Source organism: Rhinolophus ferrumequinum, chromosome 22, assembly GCF_004115265.2.
Source record: "Rhinolophus ferrumequinum isolate MPI-CBG mRhiFer1 chromosome 22, mRhiFer1_v1.p, whole genome shotgun sequence".
In the NCBI taxonomy this organism is placed as follows: Eukaryota; Metazoa; Chordata; class Mammalia; order Chiroptera; family Rhinolophidae; genus Rhinolophus; species Rhinolophus ferrumequinum.
The window spans coordinates 41,321,024-41,343,758 of record NC_046305.1 but is presented as its reverse complement, the minus strand read 5'-3'; the positions used below and the strand labels follow the sequence as shown (position 1 = coordinate 41,343,758).

General features: G+C 37.2%; 1 protein-coding gene across 8 annotated transcripts in view; it reads left to right on the top strand.

Moving 5' to 3' along the window:
• Positions 1–4,112: 4,112 nt before the first annotated feature.
• The window catches only part of WDR47 (WD repeat domain 47), a 49,508-nt gene continuing 30,885 nt past the window's right edge, over positions 4,113–22,735 (top strand). For 3 of the 8 annotated variants that reach the window (XM_033093555.1, XM_033093554.1, XM_033093551.1), the window contains exons 1-3: positions 4,113–4,456; positions 18,211–18,377; positions 20,608–20,691. In XM_033093555.1, coding sequence (XP_032949446.1) covers positions 18,220–18,377; positions 20,608–20,691 — 242 coding nt within the window. In that variant the 5' untranslated portion in view covers positions 4,113–4,456; positions 18,211–18,219. Of the gene's footprint in view, positions 4,457–14,668; positions 14,709–18,210; positions 18,378–20,607; positions 20,692–22,735 lie in introns of all 8 variants that reach the window. The other 5 variants (XM_033093550.1, XM_033093548.1, XM_033093553.1 and 2 more) reach the window with 3 other exon arrangements.

Sequence of the window (22,735 nt, the reverse complement as noted above, 5' to 3'; positions counted from 1 at the left end):
TTAATGTGCTTTATGTATTTTTAACATTTCCTAACATAGTTTCCTCTTGGGGGTGGGTGTTAAAGTATTTCAATGACTTAATTAAAATGGGCTATTTTTTTTAAAACAAAATATTTTAAAAATTTATTTTTGTTTTTAATATAACATCCAAATTTAATATAAATAAAAGCACATCTCTTTTACATTGAAAAAGAAGGTATTTTTCTTTGCTAGGTCTACCCATCTACTTATAATTTAAGCTTTTTTTAGGGTCTAGACAGGAGCGCTGGTATTCTATCTACATAATCCTTGAACCTGTTTGAAAGAGAAGCACTGGTGGTGGTACTTTGTTCTCCCAGAGCCAGGGCACTGCTGGTTCTGAAGCATGCAGCTCTTTGGTGTGTGTATTTATGAGTGTGTGTTCTAATAATAAGTGGAGCTTTTAAAACAAGTTCCCTTATCCCCCCTGAACTTCCCCTGAACAGGTTGGGGCAAGATTTCCTAACTTAGGTTTGTACTCAGACTCCTTTCTACTATTTGGAGACAACCAAAAACTACTATTCCCCTATTTAAAAGTGACATTTGAGAATCATATTAAAAGGGGTCCACCTTAGCTGGTAGGCATTTATGTCACAAGGCATCATGAGTCATTCTGTCAAGTTAGAACCTGCATTTTCAAATGATGCCCAACCTAGTTCCTGATCCACAGTAGACAGACACTTAATAAATATTTGGTGAATGATTGAGGCAGTACCTCGGGATCTAAGGACAGTCCTTCATCTAAGAAAGCCTTGTCCTTCCTGAACAATTCGCTGCTTTGCTGCAACTAGAGTGAAAGACAAGAAGATCTAATCTTAACCAGTGTGGTTGAGTACAGAAGGAAAGGTGATACCTTAGGCTAACAGCTATTAAGGTTGTAGTGTAAAACCTGATGTTACATTAGGAAGCAAATACACAATCAATGCATTTGTCAGTGTATAAGTGGTAAGATGGACCAGATGTTTTGTATTTCAGTGCCTGGTTCTTTTCTCATCCCCTCCGCCTTTTCTGGAACTATAATGGTTATGTATTTGCTTCTAACAATTCTGATTACTATTTATTGAAAATTGAGATGCAAGTGACATGGGGGATATAAACATGAATAAGACCTTTTATTCTCTTGTCAGGATAAAGTCCATTTTCTTTCAGCTAAAATTTCCAGTTACACAGTGAGGTAGAATGGAAAAGAAGGTTGTATGAGTCAGAATAGTTAGAATTTTGGCTGTGCTACATATCAGCCGTTTGACCTTGGGCAACTTATTCCCTTAACCTCTAAATGGGAATAATTAACAGGCATCTTAAGGGAGATAATGAGGTTTAAATGAGAACATAGGCAAACACTTCATTTTGTGCTTAAATGAATGCCAAAACCAATGTAGTACCAGCAGTAAGGTTCTTTATTTTTTATAGCACTCTGCTTTTTATATGTGGTCAAATGTTTGTCAGATTGTCCCTAATTAGTAACTCTTTCTAGGTCCAATTGAATATTCTAAATATTTAAATGGTTCTGGTTCTTGGAACTGCTGTTGTTTGAGAATCAACATTGAAAAGCAGATTTTCAGGTGAACTATATGGGCCAAATAATTGACATACTATTTCTGGGATATACCTGCACTTTTTCAATTTAAACATGTAAAGGGTTTTTTTAAAAAAATATCAAGACCCAGGGTAATAGTAAGTTGTTTTTATTTATTTGTCACTTATCACTAAGAGGGTACTTAATGAAGACATTCTTCCAGAAGTTAATCAGGACTAGGCAGTTGAAGTTTTGCAGTTCAACTTTTGTGCTCAAATTGATTTCCCTGAATTTGTAAATATTTTTCTTAAAACCTTTTCCTCAAGCTATCACCTCTTTTATCTTAAATTGGGTCAGATTTTTCCTTTCCAAAAATGTTTTTGGTTTATTACCAATCTCTTTTTACCACATTTCCTCAACTTGGGAGGCCCAGCTCACTCTTGGCTTTTAGCCTTTGTTGAGGACGAGGCTCTTAATGGCTGGTGTCACTGTATTCTTCCTTAGTTCTATGTGGTTAGACCTCAAATGCTTAATTCAGCCCAGATGAGCGCCCTGTATATTTGTAGGATACTGTTACCGGAGAGTGGGCCCTTCTCGGCGTAATGTCCAGGTACTTGGCATCTCGAGCAAAGAATTGAACAAGATACCAAGGTAAAGTAGTGAAAAAGCATTTTATTAGGAAAAAAAGTACACCTCGAAGAGGTAGAAGAGGCCCGAGCCGAAAGCAGTGGCTCAAGGCCATTATTAGAAGAGAAAGTACACTCCAAAGGGATTGGAGTGGGCCTGAGCAGAAGAATGGGCTCAAAAGGCTCAAAGGCACTGACTGGCGAGGACTTGGAATTTTTACCCTTTTTTTCTGTAGAATGGGCGGTTCCTATCCAGGCATGGGACCACTTGATTGACGCCTGTGATTGACAATAGGCTAGTACCTCATCTCTTCAGACTGCTGCATGTTCCTTCCCAGAATTCAGTCTGTTATAATATTAATGAACTTCCGGGCATATGTATGATATTATAATGATGGTATAATGAGGCCCAGGCGAAATGAAGGTGTGAGTGACTGGTTTAATCTAGTTAGGTATTTTATACCCATTTGTTTCCTCATAGAGGTAGATAATTATAGTGAGAAGGGTAAGTTTTGGGCAGAGAGGGGAGGTCTTTTGGGTGGTCGCATTCTATGGGTTGTGTTGGATGTGCAGAAATGCAGAGACCTGATGCCTATCTCTAACTGCCTGCCTTGTTTTCCCCTTGAGAGATGTGATCCCCATAAAATCTCGATGGGAAGTTGAGGGACAGGAGCTCTTTTTTTCTGTAGCTGATTCCTGTTGGGCAGGGGCGTAGAGCTGTCCCTACCTATTGGGGGATTCACAAAAATGTCGCCCTATCAGATCTTGTATGAGAGGAAAGGGTCTTGAGATCTGCCTGGAAGACTGTTGGCTTCTTTGGTTGGGACTGGTAATCTTGCTGGGGTATCACCTGTATCTCCAAGGCCTCTGCATGAGGAAAAAAAATAGATTTTGGTTAAACAGTTAAAAGTGTTGGCCCAAGAAGCAGGACCCAAAGCCATCGACGCAAGGTGGCTGTGTGATAGAAATTCTGTTTAGCTTCGTGGAGTCTGTGGTCTTTTCCTCTGGTTAATCCGGTCATTCAGGTGGCGGTGTTCACCCTGGAGCTGGGCCTGGAATGGCCTGGAACAGGGGGCAGGGGACTTCCTATGATTCAAGCTAGGAACAATCTTCTAAGATTTAAAAAGCTGACTTGAAAGGTGATTAAAATCAAGAACTAGGGAGCTAAGATACTCAATTAGCCCTTATGAATACTATTTATACTCCTGAGGGTAAATGAATCAGGCGGCTTTGGCTAGAAATAAATGATACAGACTTATTCAGGGGTCTTAGGGTTTGCAAACCGGAAACACAACTAGGCAATTCCCAGCGTGTTCTGAAGAAGAACACGCTAAGAGTTCTTATAATAAAAAGTTCATTCTTGAGAAGAATAAGTTCTGCATTCTTCACTTCTGGATTGATAGAGATGATGATCTTCCAGAGGTGGGTGGTCTGGATATTGGATGTCATACTGCACCAAAGAGGTGGGAAGTAGGTTTTGCTGCTTAGTATATCCAAAGGGGTAGTAAAAAGCTGTGAACACGTTTAATATTAAGTAACTGACAAATACTTCTAGGCAGATCAGCATCACAAAATGAGAACTCAAGAAGGGGGCAAATAAGCTGCTGGTGCTTTCAGGAAGGAATTGGGGTTTGCTTGCAAAACTGGAGAGAGAAGAGGAAGGAGGCAAGATTTATTTCCTTAGCCTTTATTAATAAATTATCGAGGAGTATTAAGAGTCAATTCTAATGCGCAGAGGACTCTGGATTGGGAGGCGACAATCCCCTCCGCGCTATTTCGGGACGCATGGTCACCGCCCGTAAGGGGTTTGCGTCCCGGCTGCAGTCTCTCACACAGTCGCCGCCGTGAGCTCTTCCTCCCGGTCCAGTCGATCTTTGCAGCGCTGGGCTGGAGCGGGTCATTGCAGGCGTCTCCCCACCTCGCCAGGCCTGGGCCCGCCCAGCCTGTTCTCCTTTCCGCGCAGGCACCTGCCTGGCCGCCCCGCTCGGCGGGGTCCTGAGGCGCCTTGGGGAAGCGCGGCGATTGGCTGGGCTTGGGGCTGGAGCTCGGCTCCGGCACCGCTTGACAACTGCAGTCTGCAAGAGGCTGGGCTGGGCGGCCGCCGACCCGGGAGGGGCACACGGGAGGAAGGACGGATTGACGAACTGATGGACTGACGCACGGGCGGCCGGAGGACCGACGCCAAGCCCAGACCGCCGCCCTCGAGCACCCACCCCACCCGGAACCGGTCGCTTCGGGACCCCGGCCGCTGGCCTCCCTCCTGCTTTCTCCGCCGCTTCTCCGGGCTCGCCCTCAGGTGCGTGACTCCAGGCGGCGGAGGCGGGGTCGGGCCGCGCCGCGCTGCACACCTCGTGTTGCCATGGTCACCCGTCGCCACCTGTCACCACCAGACGGGGCTCCGACCCGGGCGACCCCAAGGGCGGCGCTCGCGGCCCTTGGAGACGGATCTTAAGTAGGCTTAGGTGGGACTGGGTCGTGGGTGAGGCCCCAGCTCCGCCGGAGGAGGACTTGGGAACTGCCCGTCCCGATGTGAGGCCCCGGTCCCTGTACCACACCTTCCCCTCACTGCCAGCCCGGCTCTTGGGGGCAGAGCGACGCCCCGCGATCGGGCATTGCTCGTCCCTGAGCAGTAAGCGGCCGCAGGGGTCGTGCCCATCGCGCTGCTGCCGAGGGGCGGAGAGGGGCAAACGGCTTTGATTCTTCCTTCCTCGCTCCTCCGCCGAGCCCGTGCAAGAAGTGGGCACGCGTTGGCCGGAGGAGGGGAGGGAGCTGCTAGATCGGGAGCGAGCGGCGAGGGGTAGCCCCTCGGGGCCGGGTTTGGCCTTTCTTACGTCTGTGGTCATTAGAAGCAGCCTTTGGGGGTCTGGGGCGGGGAGGTCCGGGGGAAGGGCGGTGACTGGATTGGGAAGGCGGGTTGGTCCCGCGCGGGGGGCGCCTGCATAGGAGGCGCGGGAGATTGTAGAGCTCATAGGTTTAAGCTGGTTCCTTATATTGGGGAGAAAGAGATTGGGGCTCTAGCTCTGAGGCCAGGCCTTGGGCAAAAGGGGCAGGGGTAGGCAGTTGTGGTTTTCTTCTCTGTACTCAGACTTGCAGTCACTAAGCACGCACGGTATCTGAGCGGGGCGATTTTGGCAACTTGGTTTTCTCTGCATAATGAAAGGAGAAGTCTTTGTTCCACCCAGATTCATAGGTTGTGATCCTACCACTTATTCCCCTCCCTTTGTTGTAGACTTCAAGAAGTTAATGGCACGGAAATTAACACGTAGGTTTTTAATATGCTGGAAACCTGTTTTCACAGTAAATTGAAGTAGATTTTTTTTTTGTCTTCAGTGTTGGTATGTGTTGCATTGAAATTTTACAAGGAAAGGAGAAACGCCTAAGAGCCCATTTTCCTTTATATGGTGTAATCTTGAGGACTCATTTGGGAGGAAGATGTAATGAACAATTTTACGTTAGGTTTTGGGGGATAGATTGCTGCCACACAGGGAAGAAAAATTATTATACAGTGATGGAAAAAACAAGCAATTAAGCCATAACAGTATATTGTTAGGTTAGAAAAAACTTGAATTTAGATGCCATTATAAATATATATTTAAAAAAATTTTCAATTACAGTTGACATATTATTACAGTAGGTTCAAGTATACTAAATATGTAATTGTTTTTGTGAAGTGATTTTGACCTGTTTATTGCCCACCCTCTGACTTCCTTTCTCTCTCTGTCTCTCTCTCTCTCTCTCTCTCTCTCTCGCTCTCTCTTTTTTTAAAAAAAGCCAGTAATAGGAATGTATTGTAAGAGACCAGGGGTACTATCTTATGTTCCTAGTTACATAATTGTATTCAGCCTCTTCTGGTTTGTGAAATCGAGTTTATCAGTTACTTGCTGAATGGACAGCATGTGTATGCTTGATATATGCTACAGTTTGAAAAACACTTCAAAATAAGTGTGAAAAGATGCAATTTTCCTTACTAGATCAGGAAGCTGGAAGTCAGATTGCCTGGATTTAAGTTTCCCTTTGCTACTGATTACAATCTTGGAAGAGCTACTTACCCTACTATTGACTCTGATTTCTAGATCTGTAGAATGGGGATAATACCTGTCATTGTTTTAGTCTGGGAATGAGCTCTGAAGTTGAATAAAATAATGTACTTGAAAGCACTCTGGAAAAAATTTAAGGCATTTATTGATTACCTTTTAATAAAGTGGAGCATTGGCAAGGATAATTAAAATTTTCTGCATGATCTATTTAGCATTTTCAGGTCCAGTACCTTATTTCTTACAATGGCCTTAAAAGGTTCGTGGGAACTATTAAGGTGCGTCTTCACTCCTTGGGAGAGGTTCTTTATTACTGTGGTGACATGGAGAAAAGGGTGTTTCCTCTCTATATGTGGGTCAGAGTTGCTTTCTTGCTTTCAGTAGGATGTTGTCATATTTAGAAAATAAGGCTAACAGCCAATAACTCTGACTTGAGTTTCATTTGGTATTAATCCTCAGTGTGGATCATTGGTTCTTGAATTATAAAGAAATTGCTTACTTTGTCCTCTTTGACCTGTGCTTTTCAAATAGGAGTATTTGCAGTGTTAGAGATAAGCTGCTATGTGCCAGGGGGTAAATCTGGTCTCATAACATGGCACACACTTATGGAGATGCTATCAATTTACATGAAGACTTGGATAAAAATACTGTTTTTATATTAAAAAGATAATATAGGCAATGTAATACTCACAGTAATTTCTATGGTAAAATTCAAAGACTTCAAAGAAATCTCATGCTTAAGGGCTCTCTGGGGACGTATTCAGTTTCTTCGGCCTTGATGAAGAAAAAAGTTTAAGAAGCATTGCCTTCGACTCAGCCAATGAATGGTGAAATCACTACACAGCACAAGAAATAAGTTGAATTCCAATTGCTAAAACTTCGACTGACATTAAGCTCAAGATTACTTGAATCCTAATTATCCCCTCTTGGTTTTACCCATGTAAGTGTCAGAATGTTATTGTGGCAGGGTCACAGGATTTTAGTCCGATAGATACTGTTATCCCATTCTTGCTCCTGCAGTTTTTGCTATGTGACCTGAGACAAGTACCAAATGTCTCTGAGCCTTAGTATAATCATCTGTAAAATGAAATTCTAGAGTTGTAAGAATTACATAGATAATATACGGGAGTATTTAGCACAGAGCCTGACATAGTAGACGCACAATAAATGTTAGTGCCTTTTCCCTTCCCATCTCTGCATATTATGATATTAACAATTCTTCAAACCCATTATTAGCAGGAAACCACATTACTCCTCTGAAGTTCCATGGCATTTTATTTATACTTCTTTTATGGCACTTTATATTTTAGGTGTTTAGGTGTATTCATTGTATAGTGCTTCCATCATGGGAAGTGTTATACAGTTACCGTGTTTCCCCGAAAATAAGACCTAACTGGAAAATAAGCCCTAGCATGATTTTTCAGGATGACATCCCCTGAACATAAGCCCTAGTGCATCTTTTGGAGCAAAAAATGAATATAAGACCCGGACTTATTTTCAGGGAAACATGGTATTGACCAGACCACATGTGGTATATTATGTTAAATCTTGGATGTTTTAAGAGGCAGATGAACAAATTTAAGAGGGGAATGATCAGAATGATAGAGGATCTGAAAGCTATGTGAAGAATGGTTGAAGCAAGTATAGGAATAGACATGGTTATTGTCAGATTCAAATGTGTGAAAGTTTTTAACATAACAGACTTGTATTATGCTGACCCTGAAAACATAACTAGATGAAAGTCACAAGAAAGTAGATTTCCATTCAATATTAGAAAAAACAACCTTTTTATACACATGAGAAAATTGAAGTTCCATATTATCTGTTTCTGTGTAACAAATTACCCCCAGAATTAGTGATCTAAAAGAAGAAATCGCACTATTTATAAGGGTCGGGCATCTGGGAACGGCCCAGCTAGGTGTCTCTGATTGAACTCTTTTGCTGTGTTTATGGATTTCAAGATTTTTTTTCAAAATGTGTCAGAAATCCACAAAAAAACAAAAAGTTGATATTTTGACTATTTTATGCATTTAATAATAACAATTTGAGCTGCTTTGTATATAAATGACATTATTTTTATGTATAAAAATTTCCTATTGTTACTCATTCTTGCAAAACACAAGCATATGGAAAAATGTACATCTGCTTTCCTAAACGTCCTTTCTGGAAGTTTCCAGAAAGGAAACTTCTGCAGAAACTGACTGCAGATGGAAATATTCATTCGGATATATCCAGCTATCATGACAAAATGGTTAAGGTCTCAAGGTTGCAGTCAAGCTGCCACAGAGGCTGTGGTCTCACCTGAAAGCTTGACTCGGGCATGGTCTCCTTCCAGTCTCAGTGACGTGGGCTGTGGGACTGAGGGCTTCCATTCTTCACTGGCTGCTGACTAGAGTCTTCCCTTAGTTGTGTCACTTGGATCTTTCCACAAGGTTGCCTCATGACGTGGCATGAGTGAGTAGTCAGAGAGGGCACATGCCTGGGCTCAGGATGGATACTGCAGTCTGTAAATCTTGGAAGTGACAGCCACATTTCTATTGTACTCATGGGTAGAAGTGGGTCATTAAATCTAGCCCACACTCAGGGGCCAGGGACTACAAAACCCTTTCAAGATTTGTTTTCCAAAATGTGTTGGAAATCCACAAAAAAACAAAAAGTTGATATTTTGACTATTTTATGCATCGAGGCTCATCAAGACTGCCTTTCACAGGTGCATTGGGGGTATAGTCATTGGAGGCATTTATGTAGAGGTTGGCAGACAATCTGTCAGAGATAAGGATTTGGATAGTCTGTTCTAAGTAGGAGCGTGGAGTAAGGTACCTTCCAACTCAATTCTGTGATAAATGTGTAAATGCAAGGAAGTACAAAAGCTAAGGACGAAAAACTTCAGGAGGTAATTGTATAGTATACACTCTGTTGTACTTATTTCAATGGCTAATGCTTGTATAATTTTGGCCTTTTCAGTACATTTTCAAGTTTTAGTGACTTGGTTTAATACATTTCCTTATATGTTTCTGAATGTTGACCTACTGTCTTAAAAAATCAATTTTTTTGTGTAGTTCAGTTTTTGAAGCATACAGAAATACCTTAAGTTTTGCTTTTCTCTTTGAAAACAAAAAGTAAGTGTGAATAAAAAAAGAACATGAAGGACAGTTTTGCTCTATTTTACAAACCATGCCTTTGGTACCTTAGCTTTAGGTGTGACAGAAAACTATACTGGAGGTCTCATCATATAATTAATAAAAGGTGAAACTGTGTTTTTTGAGAAAGCATCCTTTTATCACAAATAAATAAGATAAAAACATACAAACAAATAAATAAGGAATACTATATGAATTTGTATATTTTCTTTGATCTAGTATTAATTTGATATACCATTAATTTGTGATTAGTTTAAATTTAATTTTACAAATATTAAGATTAAAAATTTTCTATATTTCTTATTTACATGTGTTTGTAAGTTGAAACTCTGTTTAATAAATGTTTGAATTTTCACCATGAGTTGCTGTAATGATTTAAGTAACTGTTTAAAACTCTTTTAATTCTTTGCATGATTAATACCTAAAATACCTCTTTTGGCTCAGAGTCAGGAGACCTTGAGTTCTTAGCTCCACCTGATATCTTATAATAATTGTGTAATTAAGTGGTGTACTGTTGCTTAGTAGTAAGTCAGATTCACATTTTGAATTGTTTTAAAGAATGGACTTGCTTTGGTCTGTCCATCCTTACCTCCTGGCTTTCTCTTGGGATAAGTGACATAATTTGTGAGCTTTCTGACTCGAAAAAGTGTTCATTTCAGTCTGAGGTCTGAAACACAGCAGAGGTCTGATAGGTCTTAAACAGACCCAATGGACCATGCGCTAAGCAAGTGAGCTGAAAGAATGTACTATTTAAGAATAAAGTAAAAATTTCTACACATTTTGTTTTTAGATCTAAAATTCTTGTGCCTTAATACCCTAATTTTGCTTTTAGTAGTGCTCCAAAAACTAAATTATGTTTAGTAGTAAAGCATTGTAGCACCACATTGTTAAAATTTAATCTATATTTATATTTCCCCATATTTAATATGGTTTTTCATAGATACTTTAAAAACTAAAGTTCATTTTAAACTTGTTATACCCTAGAGTTCTTAGATCTAAATTTTTCTGTTCTTTTTTTGGAGGTTCCCTTCCCTCCTACCAGTTTTAACACTGCTTATTTTTGATGTTTAGATGGCAATATTCATTTAGATAACATAATTTAAAAATTTAGTCAGGTTTATCAAGTAAGGGTTAGGAAGTATATTTTATTAGACTTGGAGAGATCGTTTAAAATTAAAAGTAATCTTTAATTTTAGTTTCTTACACAGTTGAGCTAGTGTTTTTTGTCTCTTTAGCTAAAAATGCATGTATAAAAGTCTGGTTAGATTGTTATTAATTCAGTCTTGTAGGTTATTTACCTATCCTATTAACATCGTTTAATAGAAAAATAATGTAGAAGATCATAGAACTAGGAAATTCTGTTAGAATAATTAAAAAAAATATTTCAGTATTATGAAGCCTTTTCATTTTGGCATATTTAGGTGATTGTAACCATTATATGTTTTTTCTTGTTTTTGTGAGGCATCTTTGCCCTTCCTTTCTTGGGAATCAGTGTGACACAGTAGAAAGAGCTTTAAAATCTGGCAGACTTATGGTTCCAATTTTGCCCTAGGGTTATAATCTTCAGCTACTGTATTTCCTTCCTTTCCTCCTTTTCTTCCTCTTTTTATCTTATCTTTCTGTCTCTCTTTGCTTGTTCTCTTTTTGCATTTCTGTATCTCTTTTACAATCAGAAATCCTAATTTTCATTGCTACAAAGCTTAAGATATGAATTGGGGAGGAGGAGACAATTTCTTGTCTGGTTACCAAGATAAGGCAGCCAAGATGTACAAGGAACTAATGAAAAATTGATCCAAAATTAAATTATATATATATATATATATAATTTAAATTAAATTATATATATATATATGTGTGTGTATATATATATATATTTACCTCTTGCCCTTTGTTTTGCTTCCCTGTTAAATAGGTTCCCTCTTGTGTTTTTTAAAGATATCCTGGTTGGGGTTCACATGGATGCTGCTGATATCAGGACTTAGGTCCTGACACACTTCTGAAAGGTATTCAGCTGCTAGTGAGATATGTTTAGCCTTAATGTAAATGCTGGGCTAATTTCTTAACCTTACAAAGCTGAGTGCCTTCATCTATAAAGTGGGATGAAATTGCCTAATCATTGGATTGTTATAAGGATCAATTAAACAATACAAGATCCTAGAACAGTACCTAATAGTTTTTGAATTGTAAACATAGCGGTTAATTCTATCTTTGAGATTCTACTCTAGTTGGTACCTTGATATAGAAGAAAACCTTTGAGATATAATCCTATAATTTTTTCCCATTTTCAGAGTTTTTTTCTTTTTAAAATGAAAAATTGTATTCGTGTAAGAAATGCATGTATAAATATACAAGTAATGCATGAATACATGTTAATTGTGAATCATTCAGATAATACCAATGGCAAAGAGTGAAAAAGCCCCTTCAAGCCCTTTTCCCCTTCCTAGTTTCCTGCTCTCCATCCAATTCTATACCTTTCTTCAGAGGTAACCACTCTGAACAGTTTAATATGTATCTCTCCAGGCCTTTCTTTGTTATTTATTTAGACAGATATTATGCCCTCCTTTTAAAAAAATAAATGGGCCTATGTATATTCATCTATTTGGCAAACATTTGATAGCTGTATTGTTCTGTGCCTTTTCCATTGTTAAGATGGTGTAAACACACGTCACTGCATTAGTGTTCTGCACTATCAATTTACCATAATTTTAACAATTTGCTACTGATGGGAGCTCAGTTTATTACTCTTGTTTCTCTAGGTATTACAAGCAGATCTTCAAGGAACATCTTTGTATATGTATCTGTGTATATTTGCAAGTATTTATGCAAGATAGGTTCCTAGGAGTAGAACTGGAATTGGTAGAGTATATACATTTAAATTTTCATAGATAAAAATTTCATACTGTCAGACTCTCTTAAAAAGTCTGTCCCAATTTACATTAATACAGTGCATGAAAAGGCACTTACCACACTCTTTCCAACACTAGATATTTTCAAGTCTTTTTAATTTTTGCACAAGGGGTAGGCCATAAATGGTATCTTAATGTCACTGGTGAGGTTAAACATCTTTTCATAAATTTATTGGTCATTTGTAGCTCTGGGACTTGTCTGTTTGTATTCTTTGCTCGTTGTTCTACTAGATTTTTTAGGGAGCATTGACTTGAAGATGCTATTTATATGTTCTAGATGTAACCATTTTAACTGTTTATGTTATGTGTTGCATTTAGTCCTAGTTTGTCCCTGTCTTTTAACTTTGTTTATGGCAACTTCTGCTAAATGGTAGATTTGCATTTTACATTTTTAGTTGCCAAATTTGACAATTTATTTTCTTTACCTTTTCTGGGTTATGTGACTTAATCACACAGTGTGAGTCAAAAATAGTTTTTGCTTATCTTATAAATTTTTAGTATTTAAGTAATTAAATATGTTTAATTTTATTTGTGGGTTTGAATATGGAAAGAACACAAATACTTTAGTCTTATAAAGAAAGATTGCAATAATTTTTGAATCAAATCTGAGAAGAGGTCTTGGGTTGAAAAAGATACAAATCACTCTAACATAGTATTCATTATACACATAATGAATACATTATATTCATTGTATCACTAATTCCTTTCAGTTATTTGCAATTAGAGATTTATTACTTATGTTTTATATTTATCATTTAAAAAATTTGAATAGGTAATGTTTGTACATGATACAAAATTCAAAAAGTATAAAAGGGCATATATAGTGAAAAGTCTTCTTCCCATTCCTATTCTTTAATTATCTAGTTTTCCTTCTTGGAGACACATTTTTAATCAATTTCTTGTGTCTTTTTCCAGAGCTATTTTATCCATATACACAACATATAGTTTATGTTAATTGAATTTTTTCTTTTTATAGCCATATGAAGCTGCACCTGCTTTAAACGTTAATTTGTTCTTTAGGTCCCAAATCATTCACAGTTCCAGAAGGTAAATTAAAATAATTGATGAATAGAGAACAGCTGTCAGTAGTGAGAAGGACACATGGGTGCTGCATCCGTGTTACAGACACATAAGCTGATTAGCAGACATGACAGAGCTTTGCGATTAGAAGGGCTTTTCTTTTGTTTCCTTTAATGATCTGAAACAAATCTATTTTTTTCTCTCATTAAACTGACTTATAGATTGTGCATTTCTGATTATCCCAGACTTGACATTCCCCACCCCATTCCCTGCAGAACATATACTTCATGTTATTGAAATGTGAGTTAAACCAAATTATAAAATTTGAAGGGAAATCATAGCAGTTACCCAAACTAACCCTCTTATTTTATGTATGAAGAAATCGAGGCCCATACAGATTAAGTGACTTGCATTTATCATCACGTTCATAATTCATGAAGGACCAGGCATTTACAGTTAAATGGCCTGGAGGCAGCATAAGGTTTTAGAATGCTGTTTTATTAAAAAGATAGCTAGCAAATTTCTTTCTTCTTCTTTTTAAAAGGAAAAGGTGCAGTAGTAGTCCTGTGTTGCAGATAGTTTCTTTAGTGTCTTCACAGTACTTCATTTCTTTATCTGCATTTTTGCCTGTAAACTGGAATTGTAGAGCGCTTTAGTCAGCATTAGGCACTTGGAAGATTAAAGAGAGTGGCTTTTATTGTGTAGGACGGAGCTGGGGATTAATGGAGCTGTTCTTAAGCACTTTTTTCTTGGCTATAAAATTTATGACTTGGACCCCAATTCCCTTAACCTTATACTTCTGAATCATTCTAGCCTTGTGCAGTTTTCTTCCTTCCTAATCTATATTATAAGTAAGTAAAGTAACCTCATTGCAAAGGAACATTTAAATCATATCTATTTATATTTGGTTAGAAAGCTACCACTGGTATTTTTTTTTCATGAAACTTTTTCATATCTATGTATGGAAATATACATAGAAGTCAATATATTTCTGTTGCCATTATTTCTTATTTCTTATCGTTAACATTTTACCTTTAGTCTTCGATTTCGAAAAATTTTATTTCTTGCCCCTTAATACATTCTTCTAATCTTGTTTCACTAAGATAGGAATCAATACAAGTTCACATAGATACCGCATCTGAAATTTAGTTTCTGTGGGTAGTAATTGCTATCTAAGTACTAAAATACTAACCACCTTCCAGTTGGTTTCCAGATGTACTTATTATTAAAGAAAACTCTTGTTTCCTTATCTCACCTAGTCCAGATATTTGCTATAAATAAAATTTTATTTCTTAAAGGAAAATTTAGAGATGTTTTTGTGATTTTTTTTTTAACGGATACATCTGTCATTTAATAGGGAAATACTGAAAAATTCTGATTTTTTCCCCATTTTGTTTTCTATTTTCAGTGGAATACACTTTATTTTTGGCCCTACATAAATTCTTCGGGTGAGTAATTGTTTGTTTATATGTACGATGGGTGGCTGGCAGGTCCACTTAAGATGCTGTCAGAGCTGACTTTGGCTAAACGAGTCAGATTGAAGGGCCAGAGCTCCATTCTTTTGACTAGCATTTAGAACAGTTAGAAACAAAATTATCTGTACTTTTTTAGAGACATTTCTTCATTGATTTTCACACCTTAAGTTAATTCAACTAGGAGGCATTTTGTATTATCCATCTCATTTTAAAAGATAATTTTAGTTGTTCCTAAGCTAGTTAACTCTTACTGATTTTTAGTCTCCTTGAGGAGGGAGGGAAAAGCATTTATTATTGAATTCTACTTCTCTAAATTAGAAAAAATTTCTAGCTTTGTAGTGAATAATATTTTGAAGAGATTAAAAAATGTTTATGAATTAAATGCTGTCTTTAAAAATATGTACAACAGTGCCCTACTTATCTGTGGTTTCGCTTTCTGTGGTTTCACTTACCCATAGTCAATCACAGTCTAAAAATATTAAGTGGAAATTTCTAGAAATAAACCATTCATAAGTGCTACATGGTGCATTATTCCGAGTAGCGTGATGAAATCTCTCATGGTGCCCCTGTATCCCACCCAGACATGAATCATCTTTTTTCCATCATATCCATGCTGCACACTCTTCCCTACTTGCCCCTTAGTCACTGGTAGCTGTCTTGGTTATCAGCACCGTCCTGATATGGCAGTGCTTGTGTTCAGGGAACCCTTATTTTACCTAATAATGGCCCCAGAGTGCAAGAGTGGTGATGCTGGCAATTCGGATATGGCAAATAGAAGCTGTAAAGTGCTTCCTTTAAGAGAAAAGGTATGTATGTATGGATAAAAAACCTAGTATATATAGGGTTCGCTACTATTTGAGGTTTCAGGCATCAATTGGGGGTGTTGGAGCGTATCCCCTGTGGATAAGGGGGGATTGCTGTATATGATGTATCTAACTTCTAAATTTTACAGCTAGGATTTTGGAGCCTCTAAAGATGTTTCACAGCGTGGTTAGAAAATAGTTCTGAGATATGGTCTCATAAGCATGTGCCTATGTTTTATATTGTATGTAGTAATAGTGAAGCTTAATAAGAATTAAAAGTCTGGGTTGGGTGATTAAAATACTGGGAATTTCACAATATAGAACTAAAACTGTCTTTTTAAGATTAATTTAAACAAAACCCTGACCAATTCTAGGTTAACTGGATACATTTTCTGTATCTATTCAAAATTTAAACATAAAGTCAATGTAAAATGTGTATTTGTAAGAATGTATATCTTAGGCTTTATTGACCAGGAGTGATGGCAGCATTCAACTTGTAGTTATGATTTAAAGTGGGACTATTGCTGTAGATTCATAGTAACTCCAGAGTTACTGCATATTTACACTGACTGTTGAATGATATGAAGCCTATAAAAGATTTCATCTCATTGGGTGTATTGAGCAATATCAGAAAATTGTAGTCTCACTTCTGCACTAAGCTGTGTGGTTGGTGCGTAGTGGTGTAAGTGAAGTGCCCTCTAAAGAATTTAGAGCTGGAGTGGGGAACACAATCATTATTCTGTGAGTTTAATTAGTAAAAGCCATTCCGTTGCTAGTAGGAATTATCTGAAGATTTGGGGAATACTAAAATCGCTAATCATTGTGCTCCAGGAGTAATCTCAGGGAGACAATTCTGAAAAGTGATTAGAATTTAGTGAGTGGAAATAGCATTAATTTTACTGTATCCTCTTTTGGATAAAGTCTATGAACAGGAGGGTTGTAAGCTCAGAAGACAGTAAAGGAAAACCCAAAGCATGAGCAATTGGGCGGCTGGCCTGTTGGGAGAGATTTGCGATTTCTCTGTTTCCTGAGGCAGGCATGTCTGCATAGTGGAGATGGATGTGTAAGGTTAGCTTAGTCTGATATCATTAAATATTTTAGTCATATAATTACCTTCCCATGCACTATCCCTCGTTTACCCTACCATCTTCTCTTCCTAAGAAAAGGTACTCATCTGATGTGAGCATTTCAGTTGCTAGACGTTTGCACTTCTCATTATGAAGAAATAAATTGACAAAATAGTTAACAAATTGAAAAAATTAACCTGTGCATACACATAGGTGTTTATGTTTCTGTGAGCTTGGTTGAAGTAATACCTTGTGAGAAAGATATGCTTACAGTCTTTCTCATCTGATGTTTCTTTGCAGGTCGTCCCCTTGGCATGGTAGTCTTTCGTATTGCTCTGAGCCTTAACATTTGAAAACTGTAACAACTTAGGCTGTTTAACTTGTGTGGCTTCATCTGTCAGATGAGAATGTTGACTTAATGATCTTCAGAATTCCTCCCAGTTGTAAATCTTTATGAATTCATAAGCAGTGTGCTCACTTGTATCACTGCAGTCTTACAGGTGAGAGTTAGAAGGGATTGTATACATTGCAATATCATTGATGTTCAGGTTGATAGTACCAGTGTGATTTAAAGTTGCACCTTTTGATCAGCTTGGTTTTGCTTGGCTCTAAAGTACGGTGTACACCACTTTATGTGCTGCTGCTCCACTATAAGCTGCTTAAGGACAGGGCCGGTGCCTCCTGAGTGCAGGACCGTGCCTGTCACAGAGTAAAAGCAACAGTGCTTATGGAATGCAGGTACTAGGCCATACCTAGGGCAGGGTATGACATAGCTAAACATGGTTTGTTTATTAGTGACTTTTTAAAATATTCTTTATTATGGCAAATTTTAAACGTGTTAGAGCAAACAGAATAATATTGTCTTAGTCCATTGTTATGCTGTAACAATGTCAGACTAGTGGCTTATAAATACCAGAAATGTATTGCTCACAATTGTGGAGGCTGGAGGTCCAAGATCAGGGTACCAGCATGTTCAGATTGTGGTGAAGGCCCTCTTTCTGGTTGCTGACTGCTGACTTCTCATTGTCTCCTTACAAGGTGGAAAAGTGAGCTAGCTTTCTGGGGTCCCTTTTGTAAGGGCACCAATCACAATCATGAGAGCCCTGCCCTCATTACCTAATCACCTCCCATAGACCCCACTTCCTAAAACCATCACTTTCATCACTGGAGTTAGGATTTCAACATACGAATTTTGGGAGGACACACACTTTCAGAGCATAGCAAATACAATGAACCTCCATTTACCCATCACCCTGCTTCAATAGTCATGATTATTCATGTTTCATCTTTGTGTCTTCTTTCATCTTTGTGTCACTCCCCAATTCTTGTATTATTTTGAAGCAAATCACAGACTTTATGTCTTTTAATCTGAATTATTCCAACGTGTATCTCTCAAAGATAAGGACCTTAAAAAATCACAGCCATACCTTTATCACTCCTTAAAGAATGACTTGGCTTTGATAAGTATTAAATTAATCACACTTTGAAATGACTTTACTGAATAATTCCAAGAAACCTGTTATGTGGAACTTCAGCACAGTTAATAAAAACACTTAGAAACAAAACGATAGGACTAATTTTTGTTTTGTTCTGTTTGATATTTAGGCTATCAACATGACGGCTGAAGAAACAGTGAATGTAAAAGAGGTCGAAATCATTAAGCTAATTTTAGACTTCTTGAATTCAAAGAAGCTTCACATTAGTATGTTGGCTCTTGAGAAAGAAAGTGGAGTTATAAATGGCCTGTTTTCAGATGATATGCTTTTCCTGAGGTATGATTTCATTAGTACTATGAGGTTTGTAGCTCCTATAAAGAAATGTTAAGTATTAATAAGGTAATATGTACAATACAGGTAGATCTTTATACTTAAGAAAAGGCTATGTAAGTATGATTTTTAAAAATGTTGTATTATAATGGAACATTTACAAAATAGTGTCTTCTGTATGTAGAATGTTCTCAGTAGTAAGATCTAGAGGTCTGTTAAAAAAACAGGAGTTACAACTATTAGATAGGTGCAAAAGTAATTGCGGTTTAAAAGGTTAAAAATAATTGCAAAAACTGCAATTACTTTTGCACCAACTTAATACATTGTGGTGTGGTACCATCATAAAAAAATATTTGATTAAGAAAGCGGAGACTCCAGAAAGATAAAATATTTCTGAAATACCTTTTTTTTGGCCCATAGAAATAAAACATACTCATTATATAAACATATTCATTATAGAAAACATAGAAAAATAAAGAAGAAAAATCACCCCATCACCCAGACACAGTATTTTCTATGCATATTAAATTTTCTATGCATATTTAAAAAATAACAGCAATTCTGTTGTTTATAATTTAGTATCTTGCTTTATCCATTAACATCATAAGGATTCTCTGTGTGATTACAAATTTATGCTTAAAAATTTTTCAGTTTCCTTAATTTCCTAATGGTTCCCCTATTTCTAGACAATTAAATTGTTTTCAGTTTTTCTTAAATAAATGCTCTACTGAGCATCCTTTGTACATATGTCTTTTTCTGTATCTTGGATTATTTCCTTAGAATGAAATTCTTTGAGGTGGAGTTGCAGGGCAAAAGGGAATTAGCATGTTTGCCAAAATGGAAAGCTAAATGTATCCTAACTTGAACTGGACAGAACTCCCCCCCCCCCAAATTTCTAGACAGAAATGTATTTTATGCTTATGTGATGCCAAATATCATTGACAAAGAGTACAGCTTCTTGGACATGTAGCATTTTGTGACTTGGAAAGCTTTAAGAAATGAAGTGTTCCTAACTCATGAAAAAGAAACTTTTCTTTTAAAGTTTTATTATAGGAGGGGAATTTATTTAAACTCATTGGACTTCCCTGTATGTGGTGTTACAGATGTCACTGAGCCCAGGGAGCTTAGTCAATGATGTAGTCAGGAGCCAGTACTGAGGCAGTATTCTTCTGGGCCTTTCAAGCATTGCTAGCCTGGAATTCAGCAATGGCTGTCGTATAGCCCCTCCAGGAACCTGTTGGTTTCTGATGAAGTACGTTTTGCTGGTCTGAGGTGAAATGCAAAGAATTATAAAATAGTAAGTTTTTCATTAAACTAAATGTATTCATCTTAAAAGGCTGGCCTTTGAAATTGTGTCCTTCCTACCTTTTTAAGTATTACTATATCCCTTTATAAAATGATTATTATATATATTATGATTTTTTTTATTAATATTCCTTTTTTGCAGAATCAAAAGTTGGCAATTCTATGTAGATCCTCTTGTTCTAACAATCCCAAAGTAGGGAAATTACTGTTATAAAAGAAGAGCAGCAATAAGAATGCCTTGTCACTTCCATTGGAAGTTCCCATAAACCACCAAAGTAGGATGAAACCTGATCTTATTTCTTCCTGTTTTCAATCTCAGAGTGTAAACTTTAGTGTCAAATGCCTGAAAGATAAAGAATACACAGTTTAGAGCAGTCAACCACAGCGTTATTAATATTTTGGGCCAGATAATTCATGGTAGTGTGTGTATTTGAGGGCGTGGGGGTTGTCCTGTGCATTGTAGGATGTTTAGCAGCATCTCTGACCTATACTCAGTAGATGCCAGCAGCACCCTACCTGTGAGAACCAAAAATGTTTCCAGACATTGCCAAATTGCCCCCAGTTGAGGACCACTGATTTAGTGAGACTGAAACATTCACACACACAAGCCCATAAATAACACAGAATAGCTTTAACACTGTAAGATGACTGGGGAAATAAAGGAATTTTTAGACTTAGTCCATTGTTTGTACATAGGTGAAAAAAAACACATATAAGAATGAGGAGTGGCTGAAGATTCGCATATTCTTCTCAGAGCATATGTTGTACAAATAAGTTGTGAAAAAATTTATTATAGTGGTTGAGAAACCAAGTAAAATGTTAATCTTATTACAAACTTCAGTCGGAAGCTTTAATGCTGTCTTGTCATTTATTCTGTTTTTAATTAGTGTAACCCAAATTTGATAACATACATGGGCTTTTCTTTATATAGGCAGCTAATCCTTGATGGTCAATGGGATGAAGTTCTTCAGTTCATTCAGCCTCTAGAATGTATGGAAAAATTTGACAAAAAAAGGTGAGATCTCATTTGCAGTTTTTAGTGTCTTATCGTTGGTAGAAGTGTAGCAAAAGAAAACAATAAACAAAATTTTTTTAAAAGACCATTAATTTTCCTGGTAAATAGTACACTCAATCCCATTGATTTTGAACACTTGCAGAGAACAAGTTGCATGTACTTCAATCATTTGAAAATCTGATATACTAACCTGCTTGGTCAACAATGTCCAGAATATACAAAATGTCACAGGGGCATATCTGAAGCAGTTGTTTCTTCACAATAGTATGAAGATTTTAAAGATGTCATTCCATTGTCTCCTGGCCTCCATTATTTCTGACAAAAAATTGGCTGTATTTGTATCCTTATTCTCTTGTGTGTAATGTTTCTTTTTTTTCTGGCTGCCTTCAAGATTATTTTTGATTGAGGTATATAGCATTATATTAGTTTCAGGTGTACAAATATCGAATAGTGATTCGATATTTGTATATATTGCAAAATGATCACCATAATAAGTCTAGTTAACATCCATCCCCATACATACGTAGTTACAAAACTTTTTTTTCTTTGTGATGAAGACTTAGCAACTTTCAAATATGCAATACAGTATTAACTATAGTCACCATGCAGTCAAATAGTTATTTTTTGTATTTTATCTAGGGTTTACATACTGTACATTACCTGCCCATGACTTACTCATTTTATAACTGGAAGTTGGTATCTTTGGACCCCCTTCATTCATGTCATCCAGCCCCTCTCTCCCCTACGACAACCCCTGTCTTTGGCAACCACAAGATTTTCTTTTTATCATTGGTTTTCAGCAGGGATAGAGACAGCCAAGGACTTGGGCAGAGATTACACTGTAGATTTTGGTGTATTTCTCATTGTGGCTTCTTCCTTTCTTGGATTCCCTCCCCTCTCTCCAGCTTTTTAGATGCTTTGGCAGAACCAACTTTGTGCTCAAATCTTAAGCTGGTAAAACTGCAGCTTTCTGCTTCAGTTATGGCTCACACTGTATGGACCTGGGAGTGCCTTCAGCTAGAAGGCCTTATACCTTTGAATATCACCCCCTAAAGTTCCCTGTTGTCGAAGATTGATGTCCCTCTACCGTGTGTCCCCGAAAATAAGACATAGCCAGGCCATCAGTTCTAATGTGTCTTTTGGAGCAAAAATTAATATAAGACCTGGTATTATATTATACCTGTTATTATATTAATATTATATTATACCTGGTCTTACATTAAAATAAGACTGGGTCTTATATTAATTTAAAATTTATATTAAAATAAGATATTATATTATATTACATTACATCACATTATATTATATTATATTATGATATTATATCTGGTCTTATATTAAAATAAGACCGGGCCTTATATTAATTTTTGCTCCAAAAGACGCATTAGAGCTGATGGTCCAGGAAGGTCTTATTTTTGGGGAAACAGGGTAGTTGTGCTAGTTTTTTGTTGTTCTTTGGTGCTTTCAGCTAGTAATTTTTTTGTACTTTATCTGGGGTTTATCATATTTATCTGCAGAAAGGTTAGCCCAGTACTCTACCATTAACAGAGCTGGAACCTCATATTGTTTTTTGATTCTCCATTCATACCATGTTATTGATATGTTTGCTTTTGTACATTCTTCATTTATTGGAATACTACTCTTTTCACCATCTCTTGCCTTTACATACCACACTCCTGATCGTCTGCCAAGAGTCAGTTCTTATAAGGCTTTCCTTTTACTTCCCACCCCTCCTGGTAGTATTGGTTTCACACACCCTTGGCACCCTACTGAACCCTAGACATGTTTCATGCAATTTATTAGATGGTCCTCTTTTTGAAAGCAGGGATTTTGTTTTGTTGGACACATATTCGCTACTACAACAATGGTTCAAAGAATGACTGAGGGTTCATTATTATTTTCTTTAAGTTCTTAGAAACACTTTTTCTTTAAAGTGCTTGAGGCATCCAACATTTTTTGATTCTTAAACAAGTCAAGTAGATTCTTTGTTGTTCTTTATTCTCCCTGAAAAATCCCTATTAAAAAGTTTTAAGTTTATAGTTAT